An 18,625-nucleotide genomic window follows, 5' to 3' on the forward strand; every position below is an offset into this window, starting at 1 on the left:
AAGGGTTGCGAGCAACTGAGGCAGCAAGAGCGACTGCGACTGCGGCAGCGACTGCGGCAGCAGCGTGTAATTGGAGGCGAGTGTCGTGTAAAATGTAAAACTTGCGCCGTAAATAAATCAAAACTTTCTGACTGAACAAACATTCAGGTGAGCGAAAAAATGCAGCGTGTGACGGCAACAGCCGCGAGCTCTGAGCCAGCAACAGCAGCAACTAAATGCGGGCCTCAAGGGTGGGGAGGCGGCAGCGGAGGGGGGTGTGTGTGGCAAAGAGGCAGCACAGTTTCATATTGACAAGTGCGAAGGATGAAGAAAGAAAGGGGTTGGGAAAAAGCAGCACAAGCACGAGGCCGGTGGATTATTTATGCTAAAAATTGGAACAGCTGCTGTTGCTGCTGCTAAGGATGACGATGATGATGATGTTGTTCTCTCTTTCACTCGATGCTGGCGTCGCAGTTGACTGCACTGCATTTTTATGTGGCAGAGAGAATGTCTCGGCTAAGTTGACACACTGCTATAACTCAACAAAGTAGCGCTCAATGAGCAATACAGTAGCAAATTCAATATCATTTTAGCTATCAGGGGGATCTCATATAATTTTATTGATTTATTGCATAATACGCTCAGAGTATGCTAAACAGTTTGACCCTCACTTGGGGGCTCGCCGCAAAACTTTTCCTGATTTATATATCCAGAATTTCTTCTCTTGGCTTTGCTTTTCGTTTTTTCGGAGCGCAAAATGAAATGTAAATGGCGCATTAATACGGTTACAGCACAACTACAAACCTCGACTTCTGCCATCTCACACACACGCACTCAGTATATTTTATATACTATAAATAATGTTGGGCAAGGCGCATTAAAGTCGAGGGCAAAAGTTTTGCGCGGAAATCTTGGCAAAATGTGTACGAGAGAGAGAGAGAGGGCGAAGGCAAGACAAAAGCGACATTTGTAAAAAGTAGTTTGTTGTAGGAGTAATAATAAAATCATAAAATTATTATTATAAATAAACAGGGGAATAAAGGAGATCTTAAAACCATTTGCAGGCTTCCGTGTGCTGCTGGCTTCCAACTAAACTTTTTGATATCTTAAGCAAACATTTCCAAGTCAGCAGCAGCAGCAGCAACACAGTTGAGTCCTGAATAAGTTGACAAGTTTTTTTGTTGTCTTGCTTTTTTTCTCCCTCCTAAATACCCATTGTATGCTGGGTATATCGCTTGTAATTGAGTTAGGCTGCAGTCAAATGCGGGATATATTCGAGTATTTGTGAAGTTCGTCTAGGATATCTGCATGCTGAGCTGCAGCACTTGTTTTTTTGTTTTTCTTCTGCTGCCATAAATATATTAAGCCGTGACAAACTTTGCGCCTCAGCTGGCTGGGGAGCTGAGAATATGCGTGGCATGCCGCGCTATGCTTAGTGGCAACCGCAGCTAGCCACACAATTGATGACCAGGAGTTTAACTTAATTGTATGTGGAATCTGTAGCTGAATCTGAGTTTGAGTTTGGGTTGGAGTTTGAGTCAGATGCAGATACAGATTCGGAGGTCTGCTGCCATTTGTGGCATGCTGATTGTGTCAAGATTTCGTTTCAATTTGCGCCGCGATAAGGCGAAACGAGACATAAAAGTAAATTGAAATGCCTGTCGCTGGCATCAACATCAACTGGCCAGGCCAGCAGCTGACAATCACAGGACAGGACAGCACCTGTAACTGTAGCTATAGCTGTAACTGAGCCACTGCCCCACTACTTGCCCCCACTCCAGCAGCTGGGCGTCGTCGTTGCACGTGCAGATGGCAGGAGTTTCAAAAATTTTTAATTGAATTTGCCACTGGCCAGTTGGGTGGGTCGACCTGGCTATATAGCTCTCTATGGTACTCACTGTGCAACGGTATCATGTACTCCATTTCCGAGTCGCTGTCGTCAGCCTCATCCATGGCCAGTTGTTGCCCATCTCCCGATGTTGTTGTTGCTGTCGTTGCTGTGGCAAAGGTGTTCGTACGCAGCGCCATTTCCATGGCACGCAATGCGGGCAGATTGCGGGGCAAGCGGCCAGTCTGCAATGGGAAAATGTTGGCGAGGGAGAGAGTCAAGCGATAGCATATTAAAATTAGACATAAATGGATAAAAACACGTTCGAGTCAGTTTCATTTGGAGACGGCAATTATTAATTGGGACACTGCGAGCTCTCCAAAGGCGGGGAGAAAAAAAAAATAGGAAAAAGCAAGACAAATGTCCTTGTGCAGTGCTAAACAAATCATGAAAAAGGATAACACGTACTAAACTGAGCAATGGATATAAATGCGTTTCGCCTGTCTCACCTTTTTGGCAGAGCGACTTTGCTACTTCTACTTTTACTTCACTCTCTTTTTCTCATTTTTGTTGTAGTTGTTGTTGTTGTGTGTTGTTGCTTTGTTTTGTTTGCCGCACGAAACTAAACAACACTAACAGCGATAACAACAACTGCAGGGGCAACTAGAAGCTGCCAGAAATCCAATTTCAGCAAGTAGCACGACATAAATTTGTTTGTGCCCCACACACACACACAGACACGGAAAACGAGGGGGGAGATACATAGTCGCATTAAAGCCTTGCTACCGGGTGACCGTCCCAGGGAATTGGTGAATTGGGAACAGGGGGCAATGCTCTGTCCATGTCCAGCAAATGAATTCTGTTAATGCAGACATTACTCGAGCATATTAAAAGTCCAAATGGTCATTTCGTACAGAATTTTATAGCGACTAGCCACACACACACTCACACACAGCTATAGAGACAATGGCATTGGGGCTACAAATAGGCACATTTGTTCCGCCTCCCGCTGACAACAAAACAACAGCAGCACACAACAAAAAAAAAACAAAAACCCCTTGGACAACCCTCTGGGCTGCAGCCAATGGCCAATGTAGTTAGCAGCCCGGTCATATACGCAGTTTTGTTTACCTTTGCCACGACAATTGCGGTTGATAACAACAACTAGAACAACATTACAAGCACACACACACACACACACATGACTCGCTGGTAGTCTCTTTTTTTTGCTTCCACATATTTCCCTTGACCGCCCCCATCAGAGGACATTTAGTTTATTTGATGTTGCGAAATGAAAATTGTGACATAAAAGGGACTAACAACATAATTAAGTAGTGTCCAAATGTGCAAATCCAAAAGCATAAAAAACATTTGAAAAATAAAACAGCAGCAACAACAACAACAACAACAAGTAAGAAAGCTACAGTCGAGTGTACTCGACTGTGATATACCCGCTACCCATTTTGAATAAAAGAAATGTATTTTTCGGTATTATTCTCAAAATATACCAAATATACTGCAAAAATACTAAAAATACCAAATGGTATATGTGGTATATCGATATAGTACCGCATTTAAAATATACCATAGACAGCTCAATATACCAGATTGTCAGCCAAAGCAACTAAGACCCCTAGTAAGTAGGCGTTTTGCCCATATAAAAGTATTTCTTTAATAACTTCGACAATTTTATTTGATCGCAACCAAATTTTCAGGAATCATAACTACTATAGTAATTATAGTATATACCAAAATTCTCTACTCTAGCTTTAAATTTACGCTTGTTATTCGATTTTTTGATTTGCGGGGCGGAAGTGGGCGTGGCAAAAATTTGAAACAAACTTGATCTGCGTGCAAACATAACAAATGCTGTCGAAAAAAAATTATAGTTCTATCTCTTATAGTCTCTGAGATCTAGGTGTTCATACGGACAGACGGACGGACACACAGACGGACAGACACACAGACGGACAGACGGACGTGGCTAGATCGTCTCGGCTGTTGACGCTGATCAAGAATATATATACTTTATAGGGTCGGAGATGCCTCCTTCTACCTGTTACATACATTTCCTCTCGGCACAAAGTTATAATACCCTTCTACCCTATGGGTAGCGGGTATAAAACAACACCAAACAAAATCTAACCAACGAATGCGTTTATGTTCGGCTGCTGCTCGCCGAATGGCACTTAAAGGATTTGAGCCCAGAGCTCAGCTTGAAGTAGGCATTAAGTTATGTTCAAAATAGGGTAGCGAGATCAACTCGGACACAGTCCACCAGACAGACATTCTACTCGCTCTCGTAGGCCATTTTCAGTTTGTGGTTGTAATTTTTAGTTTTTCCTCGCCACGTGTCGACCGCAAAGGGTCATGATTAGTAGTTGGCTTAGCAAAGGGATATGAGACACACAGTTGAAATAGAATTGTTAACGACATTAAGCACATTCACATAACTCCAACACAGTCTTAATCGTTGAAAGGGGCGTTGTTGTTCCTATGCTTTGGATTATCTGAGATCTAACGACGCGGCACTCATTTCATATTTATTAATATTTCGATATTTGCTACCAACCTGTCAACCTTTAACATTTTATATAAGTACTATTTATTATGTATTTTTAAAGCTGTCTGTAAACAGGAAGTATATAAAAGATGCGGTTGGTATTTCTGACCATAAGATTGTTACATCGCCAAAATTTGAAGTTTTTTTATTATATAAATGTAGTCCAAATTCGAAAACTTATTAATATTCTTATTTGGTATATTTCCACGACTTTTAAATGTAATGGTTTATTTTAATACCAATTAAAGGACTGTAATTCTAACTCGCTTTCTCATTGTTATTTACATAAGAATTTCTCAAACTCGCCTGAAAGTTGCTCACGTGCTTATGAATATTTTTGTAATCGGCGATTTTTCTACTCTCTGTAGATTCTCTTCCTCAAAAAGTTTACTCATTGAAGACGTCACTTTCTTTCAAAAGCTGATAACGCTTGAATGTTTAAATGACCTCAATTTAAAATTTCGTGACGCAGTACTAAATTACCATAATGTCAGACTACTTGATGCCTAGAAGTTTTTTGTGACGCCACATTTCTCCATATTAAAATTAAATAATAATATTCTTAAGTCTTATTTCAATGGATTAGAATGCTATTCAGATTTTTAAAAATTTCTACATCTGTATATCACCCTAAATTGCGACGATTCCAATTCCGGTTTTATTTTGTGTCACAAAAAAAAAATGGCAAATAGATTGCGTTGATCTTTGCTGGCATTATTATTTATTTATAGACATCATATTCTGACGACCAATTTCGCTACTCTCAGATTCAGATTAGTTTCATTTTGATTGTCGTCGGAAACGGTTCTTGATTAAAGAACAATTCAAATACTCGCGTGCCATGCAACTGTTCCGGTTGGAGCTGTCGCTCCAGTTGCTGCTAATGTTGCCGATCTTCATTCAATGCAGTCAGACTATCCCATCTGAAGGAAAGCCGCTGACTCTTGGATTTATTACCGATGCACAGGAGATGTTCGATTTTGTGCAATCAGATGTTGGCAAATTAATTGAGGAAACGAATAACACAACTAATGTAAACGAAAATCAAAGCAAAGTACTAGAACATCTTAAAAGCATTAGCTTACGAGTTGATCAACTCGAACAGCGCTATGCAAACGTTTCGAGGAAAATCAACAGCTCTGTTGTTGATTATAGTAAAGAGGGAACTTATAAACATCCAATTGAAAGTATTGTCTACGAAATGGCTCGAATGTCCAAGTTCCTTCCACCAGTGGAAAACTTGCAAAGCTACGATATCTCCACACTCAAATCATTTACTGAGGCCCGGCCTGGTTACACTACTCCTGGAAAAAAATTAAATAACAAATTTTATTCCGGAGTGGTTATATCTCAACCAAATTACAAACAATTCGGAAAATCGGTTAAGTATATGTTTACTACCGAACAGATGTACCAACTGCAATTCTTTCCACAACATTATGTCTACGGATTGTATATAGACCGAGCGCTATACGAATTGAAGGCATATATTCTGATAGAGTACTCGTTGGTAGCTCATCGAATTGCTGGCGAAAATGTTAATTACGAAAGGATGTCATTTCGATTCAACTACAGGAGGAGAACGGAAAATAATTACTATTTATTTAAAAATGCGCTTGAATACATGGATGCCCGACTTTGGCGCAATGATCCCCCGAAGCACATTGCCAAAGTTACTTACGACGAGATAACAAATCTCATTATAGGCTACGTTGAGAACGTTGTGAATCTAAATAAAGATGGAAGCTGCGAAGAAAGTTGCTCTCACCACAAGCACGCAATCTATGAGGATTGCTACGACAAAGATGAATTTTGTTCAAAACAACCTCAATGCTTGGGTGACATATACGACTGTCAGTTTGTCGACGAAGACATGAATGTGTGTCAATCGCAGGGAAACAGCACCCGTCGCTATGAGTACATTGAATACGACAATGGACGCGTATTCGGAGAACGAAAGGATTGTCAGAATAGAATTCAGAAAGTGGAAAGCTGGAAGAGATGGCTCATCTACAATTGCGACTATTGTTTCTGCCTATGTGATCAAAAGTTCAACTCTGATCGTGTAGTGTACCAAAACCTTATCAGGCTTTAGAAGGCACTGATTGTCCGTGATCGAGCTTGGTAGGTTGCGTATTCTTGCTATGCTCGGTTCTAGCTCGTCGGATTGGTCGGGGTTCTTCCTCACTCGAAACGCTAACACATGCAAATAGTTAATACGCAGACGGATAGATTCAAAAGAACGAGTTTTCGCGCCGATTTAGTGGAGTTTTCTTCTGAAATTACCTGTAGAGGAATCTAGATGTTGAGTTCCTCATCTCCACCCTCCCGACCATGGTAACTTTCGATTTTTTATAAGTTACACTTTAAATTATATTTAAGTTTTCTATATATTCGACATCTTCCCTTCGTTTACTCGACAGACCATATTAAGCAAAATTAGCAAAACATTATTTCATTAATCACTTCATGTGAAATTTTAATTAATAAAGAATTCATGATACTCCGTTTGTTACATACATATGTGATATGATTACTAATATTTACAAAATTAATTCAAGTCTGAGACGTACTCGTGATAATTTCATTTGATTAACAATCACATTTATATAATCATTTGATTGTCGTCGGAAACGGTTGTCTATTTCTTGATTAAATAATTAATATAAATGTACCAAAATTAGAATTCTTTCATTTTTTTTTTTCGTATCCACGAGTATGCCTCAACAATTTTTCATTAGAATTATTAATTTTACGTTTACAAATTTAATACAAAATAACTAGAAGATACAGACGATGTAATTCGTGAAACTTCTCAGCAAATCATAGCAGCATGCAGAAAGATTGATACAATATAAATGAACTTATTGTTGTTGCATTGTGGATTGTGGTACTGTTGTTGTACTATGCACTACTCATCCAGTGTATTCTTGGTTTTCAGGCGTAATGCTAATATTCAAATCAAACTTGGCCGTGATCTCGGGTCGGGGACGGTTCACAGTCTTTTGCTCCGTTGGGCAGTCTGGTTGTGATCTCCGACTTTGTGCACCCAATATATAGTTGTTCCTAGGGCATCTGTTGTAATAGAGGTTGAATGGACCATTAGCCGCCAGTGCCGAGCTCTTTTCTGGGGATTCTATGCCTGTATTAATTATGAAATTTATCACTGCACTGTTTATATATTTATTTATATATAGACATCCTCACATATATTCTCACTTGGGGTCGATCTGGTATTTTTCCACTGCCAGATTATATAATTCGCAGATTCACGTGGGATTATAAAATTCGGTGGCCGACAGACAATAAATACGTCTGCTTTGACTAATTGCTTTTGGCTAATTAAGCTCGCTTCACTTTCGACTGTACTCCACTGCACCGATGGTATTTTGCAAGAGCACAGTGATAAGCAAGTGCAGATGTGAGATGACGAGGGTGCGTCAATATTTAGAACAGAAAAAAAAGCAAAGTCACTGATAATGGCAACATCTTCGCCTTAATTGAGCATTAGCTTAACTAGTACGTGATCAACCAACTTTGAACTAAATCTTTTTCCAGCATTACTTTGAGTGAAATTCCTGGCAAAAACTACGTCACCAGTATTTAGTTGAACATTTCTGCTTCTTAAGTTGTACCTATTGGCATTCTCTTCATGAACTTGAATTTTATTTTTCGTTTCGAGGAAAATCAATAGCTCTGTTGAAGCAAAGTATAATCTTTTCCATTTAAGATCATATAGTAAAGAGTAACCAGTGCTTCGATGCATGGTTGCTTATAAACATCATCCCAATTGAAAGTATTGTCTACGAAATGGCTCGAATAGTCCAAGTTCCTTCCACCAGTGGTTAAAGACTTGCAAAGATAACTACAAATTCTGGGAGCCGTAAACTTCTTAAGTGGAGAAAGAAAATGAAATTTGGTATGGTGGTCTACTAGGACTAACAATCCTATGTTTCCGGACTCAAATCATATGGACCTAACAAATCAAGACTGAGGCCCGATGTCATAGCCTGGTTACACTACTCCACATTACACTTTGATGGAAAAAACAATTAATGATAAACAATTTTATTCACTGCCTTTGTTAAAATCTGTTCGTTTATACCCGGAGTGGTTAAGTATTCATCTCAGCCAAATTACAAACAATTCGACGTGAAAAGCGTCGGCAACCACGTTCTCAGAACCTCGTCTGTGTATAATGTTTACTACCGAAGTCAGATGTACCAACTGCAATTCTTTCCACAACATTATGTCTACGGATTGTATATAGACCGAGCGCTATACGAATTGAAGGCAGACAATTCTTGAGTGCAATAAAAGCTTTGTTGGCATCTTCATTCCAACTAATCGTTTTCTTCCCTTTCAACAACTCAGTCAGTGGAAAACTAATGGTGGCATAATTTTCGACAAATCGTCGATACCATCCAGTACTCGTTGGTAGCTCATCGAATTGCTGGCGATAAATGTTAATTACGAAAGGAGTAGTCGATTCATCCGATAAGATCAACTACGGAGGAGGAGAACGGAAAATGGCAATTACGATTTGGAATTTGTAAAAGTGCGCTGCTTCATATCCAATCCCGTAATAAAACTAGCTGGCGGCAATCTACTTAGTATGCCGTCTATATGTGGTAGTGGATAAGCATCTCGCCTTGTTACTTTGGCGCAATGATCCCCGAAGCACATTGCCAAAGTGACTTACGACGAGATAACAAATCTCATTATAGGCTACGTTGAGAACGTTGTGAATCTAAATAAAGATGGAAGCTGCGAAGAAAGTTGCTCTCACCACAAGCACGCAATCTATGAGGATTGCTACGACAAAGATGAATTTTGTTCAAAACAACCTCAATGCTTGGGTGACATATACGACAGTAAATTTGAATCAATGTCTCTTTTCGCTTGTATTGATTGCGACAAGTTTATTCTCAATATCGGACGACTTGGGATTCTTGACATGCAGTGTGTCAATCGCAGGCCACATCCATAACAGAAACAGCACTCGTCGCTATGAGTACATTGAATATGACAATGGACGGGTTTGCTTCGGAGAACGAAAGGATTGTCAGCATAGAATTCATAAAGTGGAAAGCGTCAAAGGAAGAGATCTTATCCATCAAATCTAAATCTGGCTCATCTACAATTGCGACTATTGTTTCTGTCTATGTGATCAAAAGTTCAACTCTGATCGCTACTTTAATCTTCGTAAAACTAAGTCGGACATCGCAGACAACAAGGTATAAAAGATGTTAATTCTTCCATCAGGTCACGGGTGTGAGGTTCGTGAAGAAGAATCGCATATTCCATTTGCAGATTCAACAGGGACTGTTGTTGCCCCGCGGCGGCATCGATGAATCAACACTGGAGTGGAAACCCGTTGATGATTACGAACTCACGAAGGATCCCAATGTTAAAATTAATCATGGGAACAGATTATCATGTGCTTAGCTACGCGAATCGCGCCTTAAATCTGGATCAAATTTCCCACCAAAGAGACCCAACCGTTATAGTAACCTCAAAAATCCAGTCCTATTATAATTAAGCTATTTGAATTTTGGATGGAATAGACGAGTGAATGTGGGATATTTATGTTTTTCTTGCTCGGGTACGCTTGGGCGCCAATTTTACTGGCGTAGCTTTCGGAACGTTGGCGTAATCATCTGAATCTTCAAGTGCATTTCACTCAATTCGATTATGAAAAGGGAGAATTAATTGCCAACGAGGAGTATTGGCAATGGAAAATAAATACTAACCGAACAAAAGTGAATCTACACAATTTGGATGTGCCGACACGATCTAAAGTCAGCTCGGAACCAATGACGGAATTTGGCGAGTATATAGAGTTTACCAACACTGGAATAGACAAGGATGCAGCACAGACGACAATTCCCTTTATTGATATACAGGATGTAGTGTCGCTTGTTCCGATGCCTTTGTCTGGCATTGGCCTCTTCTATAAAGGCACTCCCGGATATGGCGGCTTTGTGGCACAGACAATAAATACGTCTGCTTTGAGAATTCTAAATTTCGATTATTCGAAATATATTCCATTACCATACCATCGCAGACAACAAGGTGGTCACGGGTGTGAGGTTCATAAAGAAGAATCGCATATTCCATTTGCAGATTCAACAGGGACTGTTGTTGCCCCGCGGCGGCATCGATGAATCAACACTGGAGTGGAAACCCGTTGATGATTACGAGCTTACGGATCCCAATGTTGAAGCGGGAACAGATTATCATGTGCTTAGCTACGCGAATCGCGCCTTAAATCTGGATCAAATTTCCCACCAAAGAGACCCAACCGTTATAGTAACTGGCGTAGCTTTCGGAACGTTGGTTGATCATCTGAATCTTCAAGTGCATTTCACTCAATTCGATTATGAAAGCCAACGAGGAGTATTGGCAATGGAAAATAAATACTAACCGAACAAAAGTGAATCTACACAATTTGGATGTGCCGACACGATCTAAAGTCAGCTCGGAACCAATGACGGAATTTGGCGAGTTCCAACACTTAGACAAGGATGCAGCACAGACGACAATTCCCTTTATTGATATACAGGATGTAGTGTCGCTTGTTCCGATGCCTTTGTCTGGCATTGGCCTCTTCTATAAAGGCACTCCCGGATATGGCGGCTATGTGGCACCCAGAATCCTAAATTTCGATTATTCGAAATATATTCCCTTACCATACCATCCTACAGATTGGACGTTTGACCAACATGGTTAAATATGTGTCTTCTTAGCTGTTTTTTTTTAAATTAAATCTGCATGTTGACAACACTATGATTAGTTGTATTTTAAATTTAGTTCATGTAGTTCATTTGGTTTTCAAGATTACCTCGACATGTTGATAAGAATACTCTATTCGTGAGTTGCTGTTAATATTGGGTTGTTGTTTGCGATATTATTTATGTACATCATTTGTTTCAATTAAAATAATTTGGTGTCAAATAAAATCATTAACAAAAAACATGAAGAATTTAAATAATTGGATTTTATTTATATAGGTGATATAGGAAAAAGGAAGTCGTTGATAATAAAGACTGTACAATTAATATGTTTACTTATGAGCTCTCATCATCTACAACTTGATTGAGGTATTAGTCATGCGAAAAAAAAAGCTTGAGTTGATCTTTGCCGCAGGATATCGTGTCGATTCATCCCATGCCTTTATCTAGCGTTGACCTCTTCTTTAAAAGCAGTTTGTCAATCATGAACTTACGAATCATGTTCCCACAAATTGCAAACCTCTTTTTTTTGTGTATCTCAATTTTTGTTAGTTTAGCTAATTTCAGGCTGTTGTTTTGCGACAAATGTAGTTTTATTAAGATTGTACAATCGAGGCAATACTTTTTATAAAAATCATCATTAATTCAAATAATTATAATATTGTATTTTCATCACCGATTGACAAGTTAATAACATCTTCATAGACGACCTAGTCTTCATCTTTCGTGAACACAGCCGTGCTGGGTGAATACGCCTGATGTATGGATGCCCGTCTTGAGGAATTGTACTGCAATGGAGTCATCGGCGAGTACATTGGTGAAGTCAACGAGTAGCTCGGAGTACTTGGACTGTAAGTCGGTGATACAGGTGTGTAGTTTGGTTTAGTTGGCGAATAGCGAGTCGATTTTTTCGACTTTTTGGTTTTGGATTTTTGTGTATTGGGCGTGTAGGATGGCGATGTTAGCGAATAACTTGGCGACGTTGACGAGTAACTTGGCGAGTAACTTGGCGATGTTGCCGAGTAACTTGGTGACGTTGGTGAGTAACTTGGCGATGTTGGTGAGTAACTTGGCGATGTTGATGAGTAGCTTGGCGATGTTGACGAGTAATTCGGCGATATTGGCGAGTAAATTGGCGATGTTGGCGAGTAACTTGGTGATGTTGGCGAGTAGCTTGGCGATGTTGGCGTATATTTGAGCTTTTTCGGTTTGTAATTGGGCGCATTCGGCGTGTAATTTGGTGATGAGGGCGAGTAGCTAGGCGAGGTAAGCGAATATTCTGGTGATCCTGACGAACTTGGCGATTTATAAATCGGTGAATAAATGGGCGATGTCAAGTAACTGGGTGACGATGGCGAGTATGATTTTGCACCGCGTCTATAATTTGGCGACGACGGCGAGTACGATGGCGATGTTGGCGAATATTGCGGCGACACTGGCGTAAAGTTCGGAGACGACACTGAATACGTTGGCGATATGGGCGAATAAACTTGTGGCGAGTAAGACGGCGACACTGGCGAGTACGATGGACTTGTCGGCGAGTACGATGGTGATATTGGTGAATACACACCGCTGCCCGCACTTGTTGGCGAGTACAGCGGCGACTTGGGCGAGTACAAGGGCGAGGTGGGCGAATAACCATATGGCGAAGGTGAATAGCCCGTCGACAGTGGATTATAACTGGGCGTCACAATGCTCGGACTCGTTGCTGCAAACTGTGGCGATGTGGGTGAATAGTGTGGCGATGCAAAACTCGGTGAGGCGCTTGCATAGCTGGGCGATGTTATCGCAGACAAGGGCGACATAGCGAGCGAGTTGGCGTGATATGAAGACATCGCTGGCGAATCAACATGATACGGTGACATTGATGGCGAACTCGGCGATAGGCTACCGTAAGCTGGAGACCAGCTTGGCGAAAAAGCCGCTGCCTCCGAGGCAGCTGAGGGAGAAAAACACAGACCTCCCGGTGTTAAGGTACCCATCTGGCGAGGCGTGGCCAAGTAAATTGCCGACATGCACTGCATCCAAGGTGTCGTGGCCGGCGACATGCCGGGCGAGAAAGCGCCGCAAGGAAAGTGAGAATTAACGGCACCACCAAGGCCGTCGATGAGATTCGGTACGACAATGCCATACACACACTTCTCGGCATCCAGCAGCAGATCAAAGCAACCGGTGCCCATTTTGGGCATCTGTCCCATAATGATGTTTTCGGAAACGCCTCGCATCGGATCGCTTTCGGCATGGGCCGCAGCATCCAAGAGCACATCGACGGTTTCCTCAAAGGAGCAGCGCATCAGAGCGCCGGTGTCCTGTCGATTGATGCCGTGCCGTGTGATGGCCATCAAGTGTCCCTTGGCAGTCATCACATCGCAAAGCAACGCCAGATGGCGATAGTTAACATAGAGGCCATAGAACTGCAGCACAGCGTTCATCTCCTTTTCGACAGACTTGCGCACAGCCTCAATGCCCAACACTTGGAATATTTCGCAAATATCATTCGAGTATGTACGTTCTGAGTCCACATCGCGCTCGGACAGCACTTTCATCAATGCTGTGCCATCAGTTTCCAGCAGCCACTCACCAATGGCTCTGAACTCACCCGATTCTGTGATAATTATGCGCTTTTTGCTATCGGTTTGCGGCAGATGCATGTACACCTTGCTAATGGCCTCGATGCCCTGCAGCGTCATGTCCGCCAGCATGTTGCCCTCGATGCAACGCAAGAACATGTCATCTTCCATTTTATCGATAGCATCCTCGTCATCCACAAACTTGCCATCCTCATTGTTCATGATACGTATACGCAGCACCAGAGTGTCGGCATTGTCATCGTTGAAAATGCAATTGAGATCATCGCCAAAGCCCATTGTGATCTTCTCTGCAATCAATTCCATCGTCAGCTTCTTGTCCGTCATGCGCTTGCGATCGAGTTCGAGACGCAGCAGCCAAGGCGAAATACGATTTGGATTAAAGTCGGGCATTTCGTAGTAGATATCGACAAACTCCTGATCCTCGGGAATCACCGTATTTTTCGGATCGGGATCATAGTAAATGGCTGTGTTGGCCGTCATCTTGCGCAGCGATGTATGTTCCAGACGGCACAACACATTCTTTGCCTTCTCGGCATCACGAGCTGCCCCGCCTCTGAGGAAAACTGTGAGCGAAGGCGCCTTCGGTTTCTTTGAGATGTTGATAATCTCCTTCAGTCTTGGCACCCCCAGCGTTACGTTCTTCGAGGAGACACCGGCAAAATGAAAGGTGTTCAGAGTCATTTGTGTGGCCGGTTCGCCTAAACTTTGCGCAGCCAAGGCGCCCACCATTTCGCCAGGATTGGCCTGAGCCTGCTGAAAGCGTGTCTCAATCTCACCTATGAGCCACTCAAAGGCTTCTTGCGACAGGCGAAACTCCTCGGTGACAAACTTGGAACAGAGCGTCGAACGAACGAGGCACTGAAACAATAGTGTGGCATTTTCATTCGCCTGCCTTGAGATGCGATCCTTGCCGGACACAATCACACAACGTTCGAGCAGCTCCCGAACTCCCTTGATCACACGCAGTGGCGACAAATCTGTTGGCAATCGCTTGTTTACATGAAAGATCTTCTGTACATTCCAGATCATGCGCTGCAGATTGCAGGGTAACACCACCTTCGAGTCGCCACTAGGAAAAATGCTGCGCAGATCTTCGCGATCCGACATTAGTTTATCCCACTCCGCTTCCAGTTCCTGTATGGCATCAGTGCTGTCGCTCATCTCCTTGATGACTTCGTCCGTAAACACCTTGCGCATGTAATGCTCGTTGGACGAGTCGAATTTGTAGCGCTTCTCAAACACCTTGTTCGACAGCTTCACCGTTGGCAAGTTCTGGAATTCCACCAGCTCGCCACAGAGTCCATCTTCGCCATAGCGCAACTGAATGAGCTGTCCAACAGAGTTGCGCACTGTGCCATCATAGCTGACCATCACCGATTCCATCGCTTTAATCAAACGTCGCTGAATATAACCAGTTTCTGCCGTCTTCACAGCCGTATCGATGAGACCTTCACGACCGCCCATGGCATGAAAATAGAATTCCGATGGCGTCAATCCACCAAGATATGAGTTCTCCACGAAACCGCGCGCCTCCGGACCGCTATCGTTTTTTATGAAATGCGGCAGCGTGCGCTTCTTGAATCCATAAGGTATTCTCTGGCCCTCCACATTCTGCTGACCCACACACGCAATGACCTGTGAGATATTAATGTTGGATCCCTTGGAGCCCGATAGCACCATGGCCTTCAGATTATTGTGTTCGGTCAAGGATTTCTTCGCAGATCCGCCGGTTTTGTCACGCGCATCGTTAAGGATGCGATTTACCATGTTCTCAAACGTTTGAAGCAATGTGTTGCCAGGCGTCGGCTCCAGGTACATGTTGTGTGCCTTCTCGATGACACGAACCACATCATCCTTGGCCTTTCGAATGGTGTTCAGAATCTCTGCGTAGGTCTGCGGATCGGCAATGGTGTCGCCAATACCAATACTATGCCCTTCGTACAGCAGCCAATTGTTGATGACCGTCTGAATGTTGCCATAGAAACGACCCGCAATTTCATGGCCCAGCTCCAGGAAACAAACATGCAGTAGGGAACCCGCCGAAGCACCCAGTGTTCGCTTGCAAAGTATGCCCATGATGAGCTCACCATGCTCCACCATGACCTTGGTGTCGCCAGGCGATATCCACTTGTAGGGACCGTCGTCTTCGTCATCGGGATGCGTGGAATGTGTACGTATCATGTTTACATTACCGGGAATAATCAGCGTGAAGAGCTGTTTGCCCGTCCACAAGGGACACGGCTTTAGAATGCTGGGGATCGGTACTTTACCATTCCAGGTTGGCAGAAACATGAGCAAATTCATCATCTGCTCATGGGTGAGGAACACATCCCGCTTGGTCATCTTACGCACCGCTGTCAATGTGTCTTGCACAATGCCCATGACGGGTTTGTTCGCCTGCGGTGTAATAATCTGTCGCGGCGTAATGTGTATGTTCTCCACTTCGGCACGCGTCTCCATCGATTGTGGGACATGTAGATTCATCTCGTCGCCATCAAAGTCAGCGTTGTAGGGCGAGGTGCAGGAGAGATTCATGCGAAATGTGGACCAGGGCAGTACCTTGACACGATGTCCCATCATGCTCATCTTGTGCAGCGTTGGCTGGCGATTAAAGATGACCAGATCGTCGTCGCGCAAATGTCGCTCCACCTTGTAGCCGATCTGCAGATGCAGATCCGATTTCTTGGGATGGAAACGTAAATCGATTCGATCGCCGTTGTCGCGTATAATATACTTGGCACCCGGATATTGGGAATGACCACGTTGCACCATCTCCTGCAGTCGATCCACGTTGAAAGGCGTCACCAGCTCGGGGAAGGTGAGATTCTGGGCAATAGAACGCGGTACGCCCACTTGATCGATGCGCAAGTTGGGATCCGGGGTGATGACGGTGCGTGCCGAGAAGTCCACACGTTTGCCCATTAAATTTCCGCGTATGCGACCCTCCTTGCCCTTAAGGCGAGCCTTTAGCGCTTTGAGCGGTTTGCCGGACTTTTGCATAGCACGAGGCATCCCGGGCATTTCGTTGTCCACCAGCGTGGCCACGTGGAACTGCAACATCTTGATGCTATCGAGTATGACATGCGGAGCAGCTCCCGTTGACTCGTTCTTCTTCAGCTGATTGTTCGCCTTAATGATGTCCGCCAGGTTATGCGTTAAATCGTCTTTATTCCTGGCCGAACCGAACATAACGACTGTGGGACGCACGGCCAACGGTGGCACAGGCAACACACTGACAATCATCCAGTCGGGACGCGCGTACTTAGGATCCATGCCTAGCACGAAACACTCCTCGTCGGTGATATGCCTAAGTATCTCCCAAACGCGCTCGGCCGACAATTGCATCTTTTTCTCCTGCGTGTCTTCGTTGACATGCTTCCACTCGGCAGTGAGATCCAGTCCTGAGCGGCGTATTATGGGTTGATAGTGTCCACAGCCATCGTGTCCAGTCTGGTTGTTCGGCATCGCCGTATTATCGCGATTCACTTCCATTTCGCCGCCACCCTCGCAAATACTTTTACCCTTGCACAACTCGTAGATGTGGGCAAAACGCTTGCGCGGTTGTCCCTTCGACTTGATGACAATTTCCTTGATCTTGGGATTGTGTGGCGACACAAGCATCTTGGAGCAGTAAAAGCACACGCAGCGCAGTATCTTGATCGTCTTCGTAATAAAGCCAATGTGAAACACAGGCTTGGTCAGCTCAATGTGCCCGAAATGTCCGGGACACTCGGTCATGTTGCCCGAACAAGTCTGACAACGTGTATTGCGATCAAGGACGCCCTGACGCGGATCCATGAGGCCACCAAGCTTGGGACGGCCACCGGACATTGTCTCGGCAAACATCAGACCACCTTCGGTCACCGACATGCGGCGTATTTCATCGGGTGACAAAATACCAAACTGCACACGACGCACTTGACGCACTGGCGCCTTGGAGTCCGAGGTGTTGCTCATTATTAATACGAATCACACACTTAGAATTGAGATAGAAGTTGCCAAGTTTTTTTTAATAATTTGTCACGTCAAAAATTAATTTTCTCTCGCGTTCTTCAAAAAATTAAAATAAAATAAATCGTAAGCTCAAATATTTCAGATTAATACAGCACGAAACACGGTTTAATTGAGAATCATTCCGTTGTTTTTTGGAATGCAGGCAACGAAACGATGAAACTGGCTTACTTTGATTAGAAATAAAAAATTGTTGTTCTTTTTCGCGTAAAAGCTTGAGTCAAAAGATTTCAACTAATGACTCTGCAATTATATGACATTTCTAATTGTCAAAACAGAATTGATTTTCTATTAATCGATTACTCCAAATTAGGGTTACAACAAACATGAAAAAAAGGTGCAACCACTTGATTCTTAGTATTGTCATTTTTGATTTTTTTTTACTTAACTTACAAAGAGTTGCCAGGGCTTTTTTCAATAGTTGTAATGGATAAAGATACATAAAGTGACTTTTTCTGTTAAACCATACAAAAAAAACTTAAACATTATTTTAAATTGTATTTAAAGAGAAAGTTTGCTGGATTAGATACTAATCAAAGGCACCGAAAATTGCCTTTGGATTGCTTTGAATGCTTCAGAATATTTATATATTTTTTAAATATTTGTTTTTGTATAGAGAATATTTATAAATCTGTATGTCCGTATGTACATACATAAATCTTTTAGAGCCGTTGGCATATCGTTCTGTGGCTTTCTTTGGCTCAATTTAGTTGCTCGTTTTTTTGAGTATTTGATTTCATTTTCTGCGTCCGCTTCTGTTTGCTGTGAGCTGTGTATGTGTATGTGTATGGTACGAGTATAAGCCTGTACTGAGAGTGTGTGCACTGTATACTGTGTACAGTTTTTTAATAAAAACAAATTCAGCGGACAGCCTGCGGCGAACATGGCAAGCAAAATTAAATTATTTCGTTGTTTTGTG

The 18,625-nt window shown here is 42.8% G+C and overlaps 2 protein-coding genes across 5 annotated transcripts in view; both read right to left on the reverse strand.

Moving 5' to 3' along the window:
* LOC133836011 (cytotoxic granule associated RNA binding protein TIA1) overlaps window positions 1-18,625 on the reverse strand; it is a 77,084-nt gene that overhangs the window by 47,606 nt on the left and 10,853 nt on the right. For all 3 annotated transcript variants that reach the window (XM_062266262.1, XM_062266265.1, XM_062266263.1), the window contains exon 2: window positions 1,878-2,052. In XM_062266262.1, the coding sequence (XP_062122246.1) occupies window positions 1,878-2,052 (175 nt within the window). The remainder of the gene's footprint in view (window positions 1-1,877; window positions 2,053-18,625) is intronic.
* LOC133836008 (DNA-directed RNA polymerase II subunit RPB1-like) lies at window positions 11,674-17,822 on the reverse strand. Of its 2 annotated transcripts, XM_062266256.1 has the most exons (2): window positions 12,245-17,822; window positions 11,674-12,085 (listed from the first exon to the last, which is right to left on the reverse strand). In XM_062266256.1, exons 1-2 carry the CDS (start codon window positions 17,650-17,652, stop codon window positions 11,815-11,817), a joined length of 5,679 nt encoding a protein of 1,892 aa, XP_062122240.1. In that variant the 5' UTR covers window positions 17,653-17,822; the 3' UTR covers window positions 11,674-11,814. The 2 variants fall into 2 exon arrangements, with proteins under 2 accessions (XP_062122240.1, XP_062122239.1); XM_062266255.1 differs by having other exon boundaries at window positions 11,674-17,822.

This window comes from Drosophila sulfurigaster, chromosome 2R (assembly GCF_023558435.1).
Source record: "Drosophila sulfurigaster albostrigata strain 15112-1811.04 chromosome 2R, ASM2355843v2, whole genome shotgun sequence".
Classification (NCBI taxonomy): domain Eukaryota; kingdom Metazoa; phylum Arthropoda; class Insecta; order Diptera; family Drosophilidae; genus Drosophila; species Drosophila sulfurigaster.